Source organism: Dermacentor variabilis, chromosome 2 (assembly GCF_050947875.1).
Source record: "Dermacentor variabilis isolate Ectoservices chromosome 2, ASM5094787v1, whole genome shotgun sequence".
In the NCBI taxonomy this organism is placed as follows: Eukaryota; Metazoa; Arthropoda; class Arachnida; order Ixodida; family Ixodidae; genus Dermacentor; species Dermacentor variabilis.
The window spans coordinates 100,986,483-101,003,332 of NC_134569.1; the positions used below are offsets into that span (position 1 = coordinate 100,986,483).

A 16,850-nucleotide genomic window follows, 5' to 3' on the forward strand; every position below is an offset into this window, starting at 1 on the left:
GCCACTCGGTGTGTGCTCCTAGTCGTGACGTGGCGTAGTCGTTCCAGTCTCGTCATTCCAGCTTCGTGATATCTTACTCTCGTCATCCCATCGCTTCTATGAAGGGCCAGTGGACCAAGTTGTCCAATAGTTTGGCCACTAGGTACGGGCTCGTAATCGCAATGCCTTCGTGCCCGTTGCGTCGCGGTCTTTCCAGCTCTGTCATCCGACACTCTTCATGCCATCCTAGTCGTGCATTCGTTGTCACGCCGCCATAGCAATGCCGTAGTGGTCGTTGAATCGCCGTTACTGCAGCTTCGCGATCTGACTCTCGTCTACTGACCCAGTGGTCCACATTGCCTGATAGCTTAGGCAACTAGGTGGTGGTTCGGGGTCCTGATGAGGCCGTGGTCGTTGCACTTCGTCATTCAAACTTTGTCATCCGACTCTCTTCATGCCGTCATTATCACGTCATCGTCGTCACACAGTCGTGGTTATGCCTTCGCCTCACGGTGTTGTTTTATCATTGTCCTTCAGTATCGTCATCCCACTGTCGTCAAGCAGTTGTCCTCCTATTGTATTCTTCGTTCCATTGACCTGAGTGCTTTTTCTTAATTGAATTGCAATCATACTGTGCCCGTTTAGTCGCGATTATGCACCCTTGTCCTGCCGTCATCGTCGGAGAAGCGCTATCGTGCCTCCATTATTAGACCATCGTCGTGATGCACTCGTTGCCGTGCTGTCATCGTCATTTTGTTACATTATCCGGCTCTAGACATGCCCTCGTCGTCAAACCATCGTCATCATACAGGTTTCGTGACAGAGCCATCGGCAGACCCTTGTCATCATACATTTGTCGTCATTCCGTGGTCCTCATGCCGTTGTCGTGCCATCGTCGTGACAAATTTGTCTTCATGCATTTGTTGTCATACCACCTTCGTTGATCCATCGTTGTCATTCCTTGCTGGCCATTCTATCGTAATGATGCTCTCGTGATTCAATCATGATTATTCTGCCGTTGTCATGCCGCTCTTATTGCGTCATCGACACAAAGACGCTATCATGCATTCGTTGTCACGCTGTCATCATGTTGCCGTCTTGGTCGGGCTATCGTCGTCGTTCCCGCTTCTTCATCCGGTTATCGTCATACCGTCATTGTCCTGCCATCGTGCAGTCGTCGTCGTCATCGTGCAGTCGTCGTCATCATTGTCCTCACGTCGTCGTCATGACATTGTCGTCGTTATACCCTCGTCGTATTTTAAATAACATATCATTGTTGACGCAGTCGTTGCAACACGCCTTTGTTATTCGATCGATATCCTTCCTTCATCACCATTCCATCGTCGCTGCGTCGACTTCATACATTCCTTATCATGTCGGTATGTTCATGAATGACCTTGGCAAGCGGCTGCCCTAGCAAAGTGGGACGACGTCGCATTATGTGACATGAAGCCGATAAACGCACCTTTAGAAATATTATCTGTCGCTACATTGCTCGATTGCTATTCGCATTACCATCGGCAGTCATCGTCAGATGTCTGTCGTAATTTCGTTTTCGTGCGAATCTAGGAGATGGCAGTGCATCACTTTGCTCGTGACATCCATTGGAGAAGACGTTACGACCTCCGAACTGGATAATTCAACCAAAAAATGGCGGACAATTACGATAATTCCTCATGCGAAATTTGAGTGCAGCTCTTCAGCCATTTCGGCTTTTCGATATGTTGAGACAAATAATTCGAGCAAGACATGTGTGTCCAGTTACAAACAACTTTTTGTACATCACACATATTCCTGCTTCAAGAAACACTCCATTCCCAGTTCTTGATTGTCATGAAGGAAGCTTTGTCGTCGCAGTAATAGATGGATATATGCTCGACTTGCTGCACCAATGCCTGGTTCGGCGTAGCGCTCCTCTGGATTCAGGCGGCGACGGCGCTGGGCCTCTGCGGCATACAGTGAGCAGACAGGACCAGCGACAGACGGTGAACTTCGACTGGTTGCCTCGCTCATGGCTCAGAAAGGACTGGCTAGAATAGACTTTTTATATGGGCAGATGTATTACATTATAATATAAACCGTCTGTGAGCCTCGGACAATCCGTCTCGTACGGAACATTTCGTAAACAGCCGCCGCAAACGGAGCGTAGCTTGGCGCAACTGCCTCGGTTATCGGGAGGTCGCGGGAGGCAGCGCGTCGGCGCACAGGACCGTTGCGCGGCGAAGAGATGGCAGTGACTGAATGACGCGGCTGACGCTTCTAGCGAGTCCACTGAAGGTAGCTCTGCGTTTCGGCTTGGGAGGCGCGCACCTTGATCCGCTGATACCGAGCCGGCGCTTCGGCAACCGGAGAACACCGCGCGCTCTTGCGCGATCACCGTCACGGAGGAGGGGGGCAAGGGGTACACGTAGTGGTGAACGGCGGCGGCATGCGTTCGGCTTGGGCAGCAGCACATCATCGAGATCAGCCGACACCGAGCCTGCGCACAGGGGTGGCAATGGAAGGGGAGTGAAGAGAGCAAGGCTCGCGCGGTGCGCGAGAGAAAGCACCAGGAGCACGCGGAGCTAGAGCAGCGCGCTGGCCACGGCTATGGGGCTGGTTACGGCGAGGTACAACGGCGACGCGAAACGCAGGAAGGGGCGCCAAAATGCTTTTGGAAGTTCCCCCAAGCTTCCTGATCTTTGGTTCACTTCATACAGTATCACGGGACACTCACTTGGAACACATGTTGTGGTGCAGCCATAAGAACTTTCGTTATGCCATATGTAATTACATATGTAACACATAAAGATGACTTTATTAATATATCCCGTTTTATTTTCATGATTTATTTATTTATCCTTCATTAAATTATCAAATTCAAATAGCAGAAAGGCTCATTTGTAAACAATAGTATTATTATCCGAAATTTACTGAAGCCTACACTTTACATTAGGTAACATCTTGTATTGTGCATCTATATACCTATTATTGTATAATTGGAAACAATGGACTGCTTCTTTGTATATATAGTATGTTTTGTAACATGTATTCTGCCTCTTCATAAATATTATTGCTTAATTAGAAACATTGGGCTGCTTCTTGTAGTTAAAATATCGTTGTTTTTCCGTATTTTATACCACTCCCCTCTGTAATGTCTGTTTATTTTATTTTTTATTTATTTATTTAGGAATACTGCAGGCCTTAGAAGGCCCAGGCAGGAGGGGAAAGGTACATACAAAAAGAAAACACAATAGATTCACGAAGGAGTAAAAAAAAAAGCTCCGGAAAAATGTAATAGAAAGTACAATTACATAATGAGTAAAGCACCTCTAAATAATTCATAGAGAGTGGCAGATACAAATTGAAACGCGCTTTCACAAGCACAATTTCAAAGCACAGGAAATGTAATAGAAAAAAAAGGAGGAGTGCATAATTCAAAATTACTACAACGCGCAAATCAATAAATATTGCACAACGATACAAATTGAAACGAGATTTCGTAAGAACAAGCACTAATATTAGATAGTAATAGACGCTATTGAGTCAGTGCTTAGAAGTTTGTTATAGGGTAGGCTGCTCCATTCCGTTACTGTTCGAGGGAAAAAGAAAGACATAAAGACATTGGTTCTGCCATTATAAGGCGTTAATGATGCAGCGTGGCGATGTCTAGTTCGGCGGGCAGTAAGGGGTGTTACGTAAGGTTCGGGAGAAAGAGATAGTTTATTGTTACTCAGCAAGAAGAGAAATTTAAGCCTGTGAATTTTTCTTCTTAGTTGCAAACACTGAATATTGTGTTCAGCCATTAACTGAGTTGGAGAATCACTTGAGCAATATTAAGAGAAGATGAACCTTACTGCTTTACGTTGTATCATTTCTAGCGCATCGATGTTAGATTTAGTATAGGGATCCCATACAATAGCTGCATACTCGAGCTTAGGACGGACAAGAGAGGTGTAGGCGATAAGACGGGTTTCAGAAGGAGCGTGTTTTAATTTATGCCTGAGGTAGCAAAGCTTCTTAAAAGCCGAGTCGCAAAGATGGGAGATGTGCGAGTTCCAACTAAGGTTACTGGTTATTGTAACACCGAGGTATTTATATTCATTCACCTCCGTAAGAGGTTCGGATGCTAGGCTATAGGTAAACGACAATTTATTAATTTTTCTAGTGATCTTCATAAATACTGTTTTATCAATGTTAAGCTGCATATCCCAGCGCGCACACCAAGCTAGTATGTCTTGAAGGTTAGAGTTTAGAATAACTTGATCTTGTCGGCAAGTGATCTCATTAAAGAGGAGGCAGTCATCAGCAAACATTTTTATTTGCACGGGTTGAGTAACAATGTCTACAATGTCATTAATATATATGTTAAATAATAATGGTCCAAGAACACTACCCTGAGGAACACCAGAAGTGACAGGAAGGGTGCTGGAAGAGCAATTATCAACTACTACGAATTGCGTACGGTTAGAAATATAAGCGCGAATCCGATTTACGAGATGTGAAGGAATGTTGAAATGTTCAAGTTTTTCTATTAGCTTTGCGTGCGATACAAGATCAAATGCTTTCCTGAAGTCCAAGAATATGATGTCAGTTTGCCCTGATTTGTCGATAGTGCTAGCGAGACTGTGAACTACAGTGGTTAATTGGGTTACAGGGGAGAGGCCCTTTCGAAACCCATGTTGCATAGGAGATAGAATGGCTCTATCGTCGAGAAATTTATTGATTTCAGAAGCAATAATATGTTCTAAAAGTTTGCAACAAGATGAGGTTAGTGAAATGGGACGATAGTTTGCCACTAGTGATGGATCGCCTGTTTTTAGTATCGGAACAATACGAGCAGAAAGCCAGTCGTTAGGAAGCACCGCCGATGAAAGGGATGCACGAAAGATGATTACGAGAAAGCGAGATAGCATTTCAGCGTACCTGTGAAGAAACACGTTTGGTAGGTTATCAGGCCCAGGAGATGATTTTGTTTTAATATTCAGAAGCATAGAAAAGACGCCAGACAAAGAAATAAAACTAAAATCATTGTTGCGTGCTAAGCTATTCACACGAGGGGAAACGGGCGAGTTCAGTGCATGATCTACGAATGTGTTCTTTCTCCTACAAAACGATGTCAAATAAAGCGCATGACACTTATTCATGCCCTCAGCCGCTTACGTGAATAAATTATGATACAGCTCGTGGGAACCCAGCAGCGTAATCTCACAGTCGTGCTCGCTCCCTATTCGCAGTGGGCCTGCAGTGGTAAAAGGTGGTGACAGCAACTTGTCATCGCTCTATCTTTCTGCCCGAGTCACTGCACGCCATCCTGGTGACTGCGTCTTAAGCGCAGAGGCACCACAAATGAGGAAGCGTGAAATTTCTGGAAAAAATTGCACACTTGTAGGCCTTACAGCTCCTCATGAGCACATGTTTGAGTTTCATGGATTATATCTGCTATGGATGAATGGGCTCTCTCAAATGCGACCACTCCCACTCGGATCGACAGATGTACTGCCCAGCTATGCCTATATTGAACTCCGAAAGACAGACAAAATTGGTCCCCGATCACGTCGTGCGTGTTGCCACGACGGCGTCATCTGCAGCGAAACAGGCATGATCGACTAATAGCTTCTTTCCACTAAACAACAATACTAAAGTAAAACAAATAAGACATACCGTTGCAAATATATAAGAGATAAAAGTGTAAGATGTTTTCGTTACATACAGTTTCAGCCAGGAACCCCTCTGAATGATTATAAAGCCGTTTCAAGTCGATAGAAGCGAACATAAAATCTGAGCACATTGTACAACTGGCTTCAGAAATAAATATATTTTTTTTTCCTTCTGCAGCAGGCTTTTCGGCCCTCGTCATATCAGCCCGGCCGCATTGTAATATTCCCGAAGACTGTGTAATTCATTCTGGCTGGCACGAATTGGGTCAAGAACTTTGAGAAGTTTGAAAGCACCAAAAAGCTGAAAGAATCATGTACGATACCTTTCTGGAAGCAGCCGAGTATAGATTGCTGTGGCGGCGAGAGCAGGCCCGAAAACGTTCAGTCGATTTAACAATGGAATTGCCTTTGTGGTTCAGAAAGCGAACCACTTGCCCAACGTGAAACTATGCCGTCCGTGCAAGACTTCGCTCTGGTTATATTCTGTTACATGTCATAGATGAGGCAGTGGGCCCCCTCCAGCTAATAGCATAGGGGGAAAAATCAGGCTTGCGAAATACGGACAGCACGGTCACAGCACTAGCTGCATGAACACCCTCATCTGAGCTCGTATATTAAACACTGTTGTTATCGGCTGTTTACCCCGATAAACCAGTGGTGCATGGAGAACGCGACAAGATAGCGACCTCGTAATAGCCATCTCCAACTGCGATTATTTATAGGAAACAGTTGGACGCCGCAAGTACGGTTTCGGGAAATCTACTAGGGGACATTTTTTCACGTGACCTGAGCCCTAGCCTGCCAGGTCCGCGTCGGAGACAGGGTCATTGTGCTTCACTCTTTCCCAGTTTGAGCACATGATGAACGCATGTTTAGAGCCTCTCCGTCCTGCGAGGAAAGGGCCCCCTAATCTCCAAATTGGCGGGTGGTTATGTCATTCTTCTCCTAACGCCTTATTAGGGGATGGCGTCGGAAACAGGACGACAGAGGGGTGAAAAGAGGAGGGGTACGCTTCGTGAAAAGGATCAGCAACTTGTACGTATCTTGTGTTCAGTATTCCTGCGTAGTTCTTGTACAAAACTTTATTTATACGTGTGTGTTTAAAACGTCCTGGATGTCACGGCGAGTCGCACGTTCCATCATTCCTCCACGGTGACTGAAGATCTCACACTTTCGGATCCCCGGTCCGAAACGCTATGGGGAGGCTAATGTGCGCGATTCTTTCGGTGAAACCTCATGGCCTCGCTCATTCGACAACCGCAAGTCGAACTTTCTCCCCGGCATCGGCGGTGAGCTGCAGTTTGTGCTGCTCTCTGTTCGCCATTCTGTCGACTCTGGCGTTACCTTCAGGCCGCCTCACGTGGTGGAGCCTCAGACTGCAAGAATTCCACGTCACCGTGATCTAGAAACTCAGACGCAACCAGCAGTGAGAAGGGCCTGAACTAAGATTCCTTCTCGAGTACTTGGAAGCAAGACCAACCTGCGTCGCTACAACGTAAAGCTATTCCAAACGGTGTTTATTCCATCTCTGCAATCCACGATTGCCCAAATATCTTCCGAAAAAGTCCCACTTAGCCTGTCTGTCACGGACGTCACGAAACCCGCTAACACTCCTGAACTGATATGACGTGGGCGTACTGCTCATGCATTAGACCAAACAAAACATTTCTTTCCAGTCCTACCCCTTTCTCACCAATAGCCTTTCGTTTTTGGTCAAAACCTTTCTGGGCTGCGCCCACTTCGCCTGTCTGTCGCGCGACGTCACAAAGCCACGAAAACTCACCACGTCATAGTGACCTATACGCATTAAAGGTACATCAATATTCCAAACATTTTAATCATCATTGTATTTTCGCAATCGCCGGAAACTACCCCGTTCCTTAAGGACTTCAAGATGTGGGCCAATCGATCACTCCAGTCCTGGCTATTTGCTACAGCCGGGGAAAATGTATTTGTTTGTGTATAACACAAATTTTTGCGTGGCAGTCTAACATTGTCGAGCCATTTCGACACGTATTCGACATCGCGTTGGCAACTTTTCTTCACTGAGGTTTCATTTTTGCGGTTTTAGTGGCACTTATGTTCTTCCATTGCTCACTGTCCCGGTTTAGACCAACCACCGCAAGCTAAGTAACGGGGTAACGGGAAGAAGGCCACACGCGGACGCCCACGCCCACACTCCTTCTTTGGTTAACTAATTTCACTTCCCTAGCTCGACACTAACGAATCCTTCGCCACTTCTGCGGGTTCATTACCTATTGTCAGCCAAATATATAAGAACCTGTCAAGGTAGGCAATGCCACTGGCTTGAAAGTAAACAAAACTGACGGCGCCTCCAAACGAGTAGAGCGTTTGATTGGATTATTCAAACAACTCTGCGAATCACTGCCCGATGCTACGTCGAATTAAGTCGATTTGACGTCAGGGGATTGGAATTCAAAGAGATTGCAGCCGTTTTACGTTACAGGACGCTTGGTCCCTATAAGGTATTCAAGCTAAGATTGTCGCCATTTTCCTCGGAGAAGGACGTCCTGACGAAGAACGTTTCACCAGTACGCGCCATAATATGCACTTTCTATATAAGAACGAAAATGCTAAAACGTTTACTTACTGCTTATATTCTGTATCTTTCAGTTGCACAGAAGTGCTTATCGCTGTTGGCTGTACCGAAATCAGTCTTGAGATCGTATTTTTTGCTATAATCAGAAGACGTGCTTTCTTTGGTCCTTAGTTCAGGGAGTAGAAAGAAATTCCTCACCCTTAAATATAATATTGGTGTGCTCTGCGGGCGTGATGCCAAGGAGTGTTAAAACAGTCTACATTACGTAGGCTAGTCGACTCGTTTCGAAACCTGCGATTCTTATTTCGATGCATGGTGGTGTATGTAGGCCTTTATGGGTGGAGCCTTTTGTTCTTATCGAAAGTTATTATGGAAGAGAACTGATATAAAGCAAAACAACGCCAAGACTACAAGCTTAATATATGCTGGCAGATTTAAAGTGTCACTAAAAAAAAGGAACATGAGTTGTAGTAAATGACCCTCCTACGATATCAAAAAAGCATGCCTTATCATCGGAAAAGGTCTTACAAGCCGGAAAAACGGGATAGCATGGGAGCGATCATGACGCCACCTTGAATTTCCCGCACCAGCTTTCCGTGAGACGATACATTTTGCAGGCGCCTACTTCAGCCTGGTTACTTCTTTTAATAAAGATGAACTACATTGTATTCTAAAAAAAAAAGAAAGCTCACGACTGAACTTATCAAGATCCACGACTTTTTACACAAGGCCAAAATTCCATATAGATAAGAAAAGAAAACGTAGGACGTCACACTGAAGTACTCGTGCTCGAGATTCGGTGCGAAACTTATGAAGTGAAACTTTTATCTTCATATAATTCTGCTTCTAATAATCAGCATATTACCATGAAATTAACGAAAATCGAGTTTTGAAAGATTACTTGAAAGTCTAAACAGATTGTGTCTATAAGAAGCAGTGAAGATATTCGTTAAATCACATTAGTGACTTGTATTAGTTTTTGAGAGTAACAAAGGATCCAGGGTCGTTAGGAAAAATTAATGATGCTCCTCATATCTTTAGTAGGCTACATAAACATTGGCTGCACAGATACACCATTACTGAGAAACCGAGCCATTAATCTGTATTGAACCTGTGTAGGTAAACCTATGGGATTTGCTGTTTTTGCTCTTTGTGATTTGTTCTTTTATACAAAATGCGTCCATTTCATGTAGAATATTTCAGCACGTAAGGGAAGGTCAAGTTACTCTAAAGTACAGCTTCTTTAACTGCATATGGGGCCTGATACTAAGTGCAGCTATGTTCTCATGTTCATCTTCAACTTAAGTTTGCTCAGAGTGGTTTTTCAATATATTGCAATCGCATGCGAACGAGGAAACAATTCGGAAAAAAATCTGTTGACTGCCTTCGTGTATGTGGTTATAGCAGTTTTATGAAATACGTCGTGAAGAAAAGGGATATATTTAGACTGCACTATCCTACTTGCAGTCAAGTCAGTACACGAAATCGTTTATATTGAATAATGCTAACAAGTGTGCTAGTGTTGGGCTGGACACATTTTGATCACAACGGCTGATCAGGTAGCATAAGTAGATGCAGTGCTATGAACATTGTAGGAATCAAACAATTACAACAATTTAACACGGAACTCCACAAGTTGCATTGGAAGAGGAACGTTTTATTGAGATCTGAAGGTGAGTTATGCATTCTTTGACGGCTACCTTGACGGAACACGCAAGCCAAAATTCATTATGTATTGTATATTTCATCAAGGTAGTCGTGATAACACGGGTCAACGACCATTACAGCTGAGGTCACCTATACGTTCCCGTTTGCTCGTCAAGAAGTCCTGTTTGAGAGCTTTCTCCGGTTGGCTGTATCCGCTTCGCAGGGTCGAATGCTGTATCACTTGACGGACAGAAGACACTGCATCTGGCGGGACAATGTAGTGGACCATCGGGAATCCAGTTCCGTTGAAGCCACACGCAAAGCTTAGCGTGTAAGCCCCCATGTTGTCCATTAAGAGCCACTCGTCGACGTTAACGTCAAAGAACAGCTTTCTAGGCTCAATAACGTCCAACGGGTTACAGGTGGCACCCCATAACGTGGTCAACACATCCAGACTTCGGTCTCGTGGCTCCTGCAGTAATGACACACGAAGCGAACCAGAGAAAAGTGTCACTTTACATCGGTATTTAATCGGGCTATCGGTTTCAATTATCGCGTGTAAGAAACGAGGCTTAAGAGGATTAAAGCGACGAGCAGTGTTACCGAGATGTTCAACATGACCAACGGCAAGTACGAGGAAGATTTAGCAAGGGTGCCATGAAGCGACTCTTGATCTTGAAGAGTAATACCCCATATCACATTAACTTGCGGTTTCCACTACAACAGCATCTCCCTTATATCGGACGTATTCATACAGCCAACGAACTCTCACTCTGGACCACAAATCAATTAAGCACTTTAGCTTCTTCTGCCAATAATATCTTGTGTGTGTTTGGGTTCTAAGCTTATCGTATATACGTGTTAAGCGCTAAAAATTGACGAGGAAAGTGAAAGAAACCCGAAGAACGACATTTCTCCTGGTGTTTCCTTAGCGGGAATTACGTTACACAGTAAATAGCAACTAAGAGAAGTTCAAGTTGTTCTAAAGCATATATCTCCGCTTGGGGTACACTAATGAAATCAAAACATAGGTTGTAGCTCAGCTTAGAATTAGAATGTGGACAGTGTCGGCGTTTAACTGCTTCAAGGAAATGTGAGCGGCGAAATAAAACTAGTGCGTCAAGATGATGCTTGGAAAGATTGGTGGGCGGTCGTTGCGCAGAACTCCTTGTTCAAATGTTTTGTGAAGCAGCGAGATAAATGGTATGTTGAAGGGCTGCGAAGCTTTAGGCTTCGTTCACTTTCATTTACAGAAATGACCTAGTCTTATCACTTAGCTCATCTAACTCAATATTTGCGGTTACGGCACTACTACAACAAATTTATTTCAGTGCTTAGGAGGCTTCGCAACTAATCGTTGCCCCGGAATTATACTGAAAATTATCACAACAATAAGTACCTTCATTACGTTTTTCTCAAACAATAAGTACATTTCAGCACTCCAAATATTAAAGTAGCCATGAAATATTAAATTCACCTCAAAAAGCAGTATTTTTCTGGCTGATGTGAATAAGCATTTATAATTCCATATGCGATAATTTTTAGTTAACCACGTTTAATAATACTAACTAACTAGGTCGGACTTCGATTTTAAAAAGCCTCTTAAATTTTACTATGTGTTCGCTAATATTCATTTTACCTGCGGAACCTATTCACGGCGTTTCACATGCCTTATTCATTCCCACTGTAAAACACCAAAATTACCCTATACAAGTTATTGTGATTCGACCGGTCATGCCCTTCTCACTTCGTGCACAAAACACACTGCCATTATAACGTTTGATGACCAAGCACTCCCTAGAAATTCGTGGATGCCAATTCGCGCTGCAAAGCTGTATAGCAAAACATAGACGAAGAAATCATGGCCCCCCCATACACAAGATAGTGCCCTCTTGCTGTGTCTCATTAGAGCTCTGCAGCTCCCACACGTAACCTTTTACAGAAACTCAGCTTTGTAGATCGCTCATTGAAACACCTCATTACCTCCTTATAGTAAGATTCGGTTTCCATATTTCTGTTCCGCCTAACTCTAACGTCTTATTACTTAAACTACAAGCTATTAAAGGAAAAATCACTGAGAATTTACTTAATCATCACTACAAAGCTGATTACCTGTTGACCGGAACTATTATTGTGCAGGTGGCTCATTAAATTGAAGTTGCGCCTGAAACATTTGTTTATTTATATGTTGTGATGTTTATTTATGCGGCTGTGAAATCGTTTGCTCGTGTGTGCTTGTAGATTTGTGCATCATTGTTTGTTTTTGTATAAAGGTACTTAATTTCTTGTATAGCTTTTCCTGGCTTCTGTAAACTTTTTGCTTTTTCATGCTTCTTAATATTACCAGAAATCTCATCTCCACAGTCTTCCACTTAAGAGCCTCGTTCAGGTTATACTGGTAATGTACTAAACTTCATGCTATCCGAAACGAACAAATTTTGAAATAAAAATAGTCATTTCCCCATCTGTAAGACCGAACGTCCACTGATGAAGGCATCGAGATGTGCATAGGAAAACAAAATTGTACGAGCACATACAGAAACATCATACATCCTGCATACCGATGAGAGCATCAACTGCTTTACTCTTACAGGAGCGGAAAACAAGCCGCCTTTGTTTTTGTTTGTTTAGATGCTGGTAGACCGCCATGGTTTGACTCATGTCAAGCGCCCTTCTTTAAATGACACGAAGAGAACGCGTAAGAAAGTTCACTAACGATAATTTTTGAGCACATCCGGATACTGGACAAGCAGAGAATATTTTATTGTTTGTCCATTTTATTATATTTTGTTACATCCAGGATAACTTTAGTGCTTTCTGCTCGTCTGAATAAAAAGAACGTTTTCCAGCAGCTAATGAACTCACCTCTAAGGGCACGATATTCACGTCTGAGAACTCGTACAGATGACGGGAAACGCAATTGTCTCTGCTCTCGTTGAGAAAGACGTCTTGGTGCGCCTCAACGACACCTAGAGCACAGAAGAGGAAACATCTGCTGCAGCTATTTTCTGAGCACCAGCCGTGGTCGGGAACAACACGCAGACGTTCTATGTGCCTCCCTCTCCGATTGGTTTCACGAAGCACTTTCACGAAGATTTTCGTTCATATGAACGAAACTCACAAAAGACTTGGCAGACTAAATTTAAACATAGGGGAGATGATGAAGTATACGCGGCATTCGTGGCTATAATATGCGCCGATATAGCGCACTGCTAGACACTGGCCCACAGTGTGCAATAAGCAGCTGGACATGGTCCGTTGTGGTAGCGTCCAATGGCTCTAATCCTGTCAAGGCTGTGTCATAAGGAAACTGCTGGAAAAGTAGATTAACTATATTTCAATAGCAATGAGAAAATTGAGTCGTTTTATCATAGCAATGACTTCGACAAGTCATTGCTGAAGTGGGCACGTTGCCATACGCAGCTGCACTGTCAAGTGAGAGCCAACAATGCGGGATAAATCACGGGACATGTCCAGCATATTTCGCCTGCGTCCGCTTAGGAAATACACTGTCGACAATGTGAAAATTCGCGTTTAGCACTTTAGTCACGTAAGGCAGCTTTTAGAAATTAAGAAATTATGTGATTCTCAATGAGTTGGGGTTCAGCTGATATAAAACTGATATAAAAAAGAATGTGAATGTCCAGTTCTTGTGCAAGCTGTAGATGGTTGAAGAAGTATAGGCGATCACCGAAAATAAACAAACAGGCTGAGTACTTACTGTCAACGACAATATCCTTGCGTCTTTTGCCGACGACTCGGACAGCGAGGTAATACGCTGACGTTACGAAGAACTGGCCTGGCTCAGCAATAATCTGCACTCCACTCGATGCCGGGAAGTACTGATCGGTTGCACGCCGCACTGACTCGCACACCTGTATGCGAAGCTCAGTGTTGCAATGTGAAAGTCGGCTGCATTGTTTCTGTCAACATTACCCTACCATCATTCTCACCTTTTTTTTTTTTGAAATAAGGTAATTCTTCAGTTGCTTTAAAGAGCACTCATAGAATTACCTGCGCCAGTCACCAAGCGTCTGCGCGCGCTGACCAATGAAGGGAGCCTGTTTGTGTTCTTATAGCAAAACTTCCTTGTGTCGTAAGTACTCTTATATTGAAATGTGCGAAACGTTTCAGGTGCACTTAGTTCTTTAGGTCAAATGTGTGATTTCATTGGTTTAGTGATCGTTATGTGTTCTTATGTTTGTTTTCCTTTGAGGCTCATCCCATGGCGCCCTCGCTATAAGGTGCGCTTGCGTAATTCCATAGTTCTTGTATATACCTTCTTGTACAGCCCCCCAGAGATTTAATAATGTCACGCTGGCGTCTACCGCACGGCTCATAAATGCCTTATAACAGCGATAATCTCTGAGATCGGAGAAAGTGTGCTCTCAAGCGCGCAAAGCACACTCTAGTGTGAGCGTCGTCTGCTATTCTGTTTACTTGAAGGGAATACATCCCTTGCTTATTCTGCGAATCATAGGACATGCACGGCTATGATGTGTCGCTCACGACGTGCTTTGAAATTTTCTTTCGTTTTAATGGGCACGCGCATGCGGCAGGAACTAAGATGAAAAAGAAAAATGGAAGTTTCGAAGCGCATGTGAGATTCTTATCACCAATCTATATTAATGATGGGGCATCACAGATAACAAAGACAGGACGTGTGCACTCTTGAGGAGACGAGCTCGGCAGACTACGCTCGCCGGCTCGCCCTCGAGTCTGGAGTGTGCTGCGCACGCTTGCGCGTACTAGCGCCGATCTCGCCCCTGCTATCCGTTAGACGCCACTCACACGTTGTGTGGCCTAGGGTGCCTCGATGTAGCGCGCCGCCGTACAGGGTGGATGGAGACACTGCCTTAGTGACTGCCATATTGGGGCGAGCGCAGATATGGCGGACAATGGAGCGTCCGCCGATATTCTTGTTTAGCAGGCGTTTGCGCCAGCAAATTCAGGTGTATAAAGGTCTTGCACATTTACTCGCAATCGCAAGCGCTTCTTGCACACAGAAATAAAATAGCGTATGCTTCCATGCATAGATCTCAGAGGAAATGACCACTGTGCAGCTAGGGCCGCGTTGGTCAACTGGGATGCTCCAACCGATGAAATACTTGACTAAATTGACTGCTTTATAAAGGAACGCATTTCGGTGCTTTCGGGCATGAGAGTTAAGAAGGTGCATACCATGTAGTAGGCTTCAATTGTGTCTCTTTTCACTTATGCCATTTTCCCTTCAAGAAAGATGTGTCAGTCGCGGCGGCGATAGCAGCAAACGTGCTCGGCTGTCATCGATAAATAAGATGCCCGCCGCTCTCGGCCGAGCTCAATTTAAAGAGGGTAAAGAAACTTCGATGTAGCATGCTAAAGATAACAACAAAATTCTGGAACCCGACATAGTCGCGCGAGGCTCGGATGAATCGAGATAAATCTGGCCGCAGCTCGCGTCACCGAAAAACATAATGTGGCGTGCCGAACGCTTAAAGAGTGATCAAACAAACAAAATCAAGCTTCGCGGCATAATTCTAACCACACAATGTTGGTACCTAAAATCGGACGGGTGCAATACTCTTATAAGAAGCAGCATAGGTGTTGTGGCTTACCTCGCAGATCTTCGTTTTATCATTAGCGTTCCAGTCTTTACGCCTAACTTTCGCCTCCCATACTTTTCTCCGTTCCTTAGCCCGTAGAAAGCGAAAACAGCGCATGCCTTTCGTTGCCGAACCAGCGCACAGCGGTACACAACACCCTGACATGCTGGTTTTTGCGAATGAACCCAGTTCAATCGCCCAGCACCTGGCGCACAACACAGCAGGTTCGCAAACTTCCCAACAATGTTGCTTTACCAACGCTGGAAGGAGCGGGCGCAACAAGTGACTCTCCTCAAAATGGCGATCGCGGAGCAATATGGCGGCGCGGCGCAGGCCACAAGGTGTGTCCACCCTGTGCGGCGGCGCGCTACATCGAGGCATCCTAGTGTGGCCCGATGCTCGTGCAATAATATCAAAACTAGGAGAGGCGGTACTTTATCTGTGTATAAAGATAGTGTAACAGGGGTACGTAATGCCTCAAACTTTCTACTGCAACTTGTGACACAGGAGGACAGGTAATAATAAGGCATGGTGACGGTGACAGCACCTGTTTGTACATGTAGATGCTGCGAACTCCCCCGGGAAAGCCACCTCCTATGTTGAGGATCGTCAAGGGCATTCCAAGTTCCGATGCCATATCGAACACAGCCTTGGCCATCTGTATAGTGCGTGCGAAGATCCGCGGGTTCTGGTAGAAAGCTCCCACATGGAAACTGTGAGAAGAGGCATCGACTTGTCTATGTATTTCTGTAAAACACTGCACGACTACGAAATGTAAAAGTGCCTAGTGATTTTTTTTTTATGACTGCGCTTTGTTTCTTGCACTACTGCAAGTAGCTCCTTGTCTTGCTCCGTGGCGATGTGGAGCTTGTGCGAAAATTTAGGTTCTCCTATTCGTTGTTTCTAACAGCATGGAACTGCTTCTGGTGATTCTTATCCACTTCACGAAATCGGTATTATTGTTGTCAATCATGAAAACATATCAACGGTGCACAAAGAGAAAGGTAGGCAGGCATCATTTCTTTTCGAAAAGATCACCACGCTTAACCGCTTCACTAAGTAGGAAATAAAAGGAAAAAAATAAGTGGAACTCTCCCCATAGTACAACACTTTACAGGCAAAGTATGTGCACCAGAGACGAGTGTTAAATCTGGTGTTCCTGTAGAACTCCAGGACAACTGTTCTGGCTTCGTATCGACTTGAACACCGGCCTTTGCCAAGCAAGACATTATAGTAGGTCTATTTAGTTAAAGACAATGCTTCTGGAACTTGCAGAACAGCACAGAGGCGACGTCTGAAAGTTCCGTCAATGTGACACGTCTATCGGTAAGTGCGTTCGCCTAGCCCTTTGTGCCCAGATTTTGGATAGCGCAGTTAAATCTTTAAGAACTTGCGTGTTAATAATAATAATAATATTTGGGGTTTTACGTGCCAAAACCA

General features: G+C 44.5%; 1 protein-coding gene across 1 annotated transcript in view; it reads right to left on the reverse strand.

The window, feature by feature from the left end:
- Positions 1–9,851: 9,851 nt before the first annotated feature.
- The window catches only part of LOC142570913 (ornithine decarboxylase-like), a 97,634-nt gene continuing 90,635 nt past the window's right edge, over positions 9,852–16,850 (reverse strand). Inside the window, exons 8-11 of the mRNA XM_075679213.1 lie at positions 15,958–16,123; positions 13,547–13,700; positions 12,691–12,794; positions 9,852–10,297 (exon numbers count right to left, since the gene is read on the reverse strand). Of these exons, the coding sequence (XP_075535328.1) occupies positions 9,950–10,297; positions 12,691–12,794; positions 13,547–13,700; positions 15,958–16,123 (772 nt within the window). The 3' untranslated portion in view covers positions 9,852–9,949. The remainder of the gene's footprint in view (positions 10,298–12,690; positions 12,795–13,546; positions 13,701–15,957; positions 16,124–16,850) is intronic.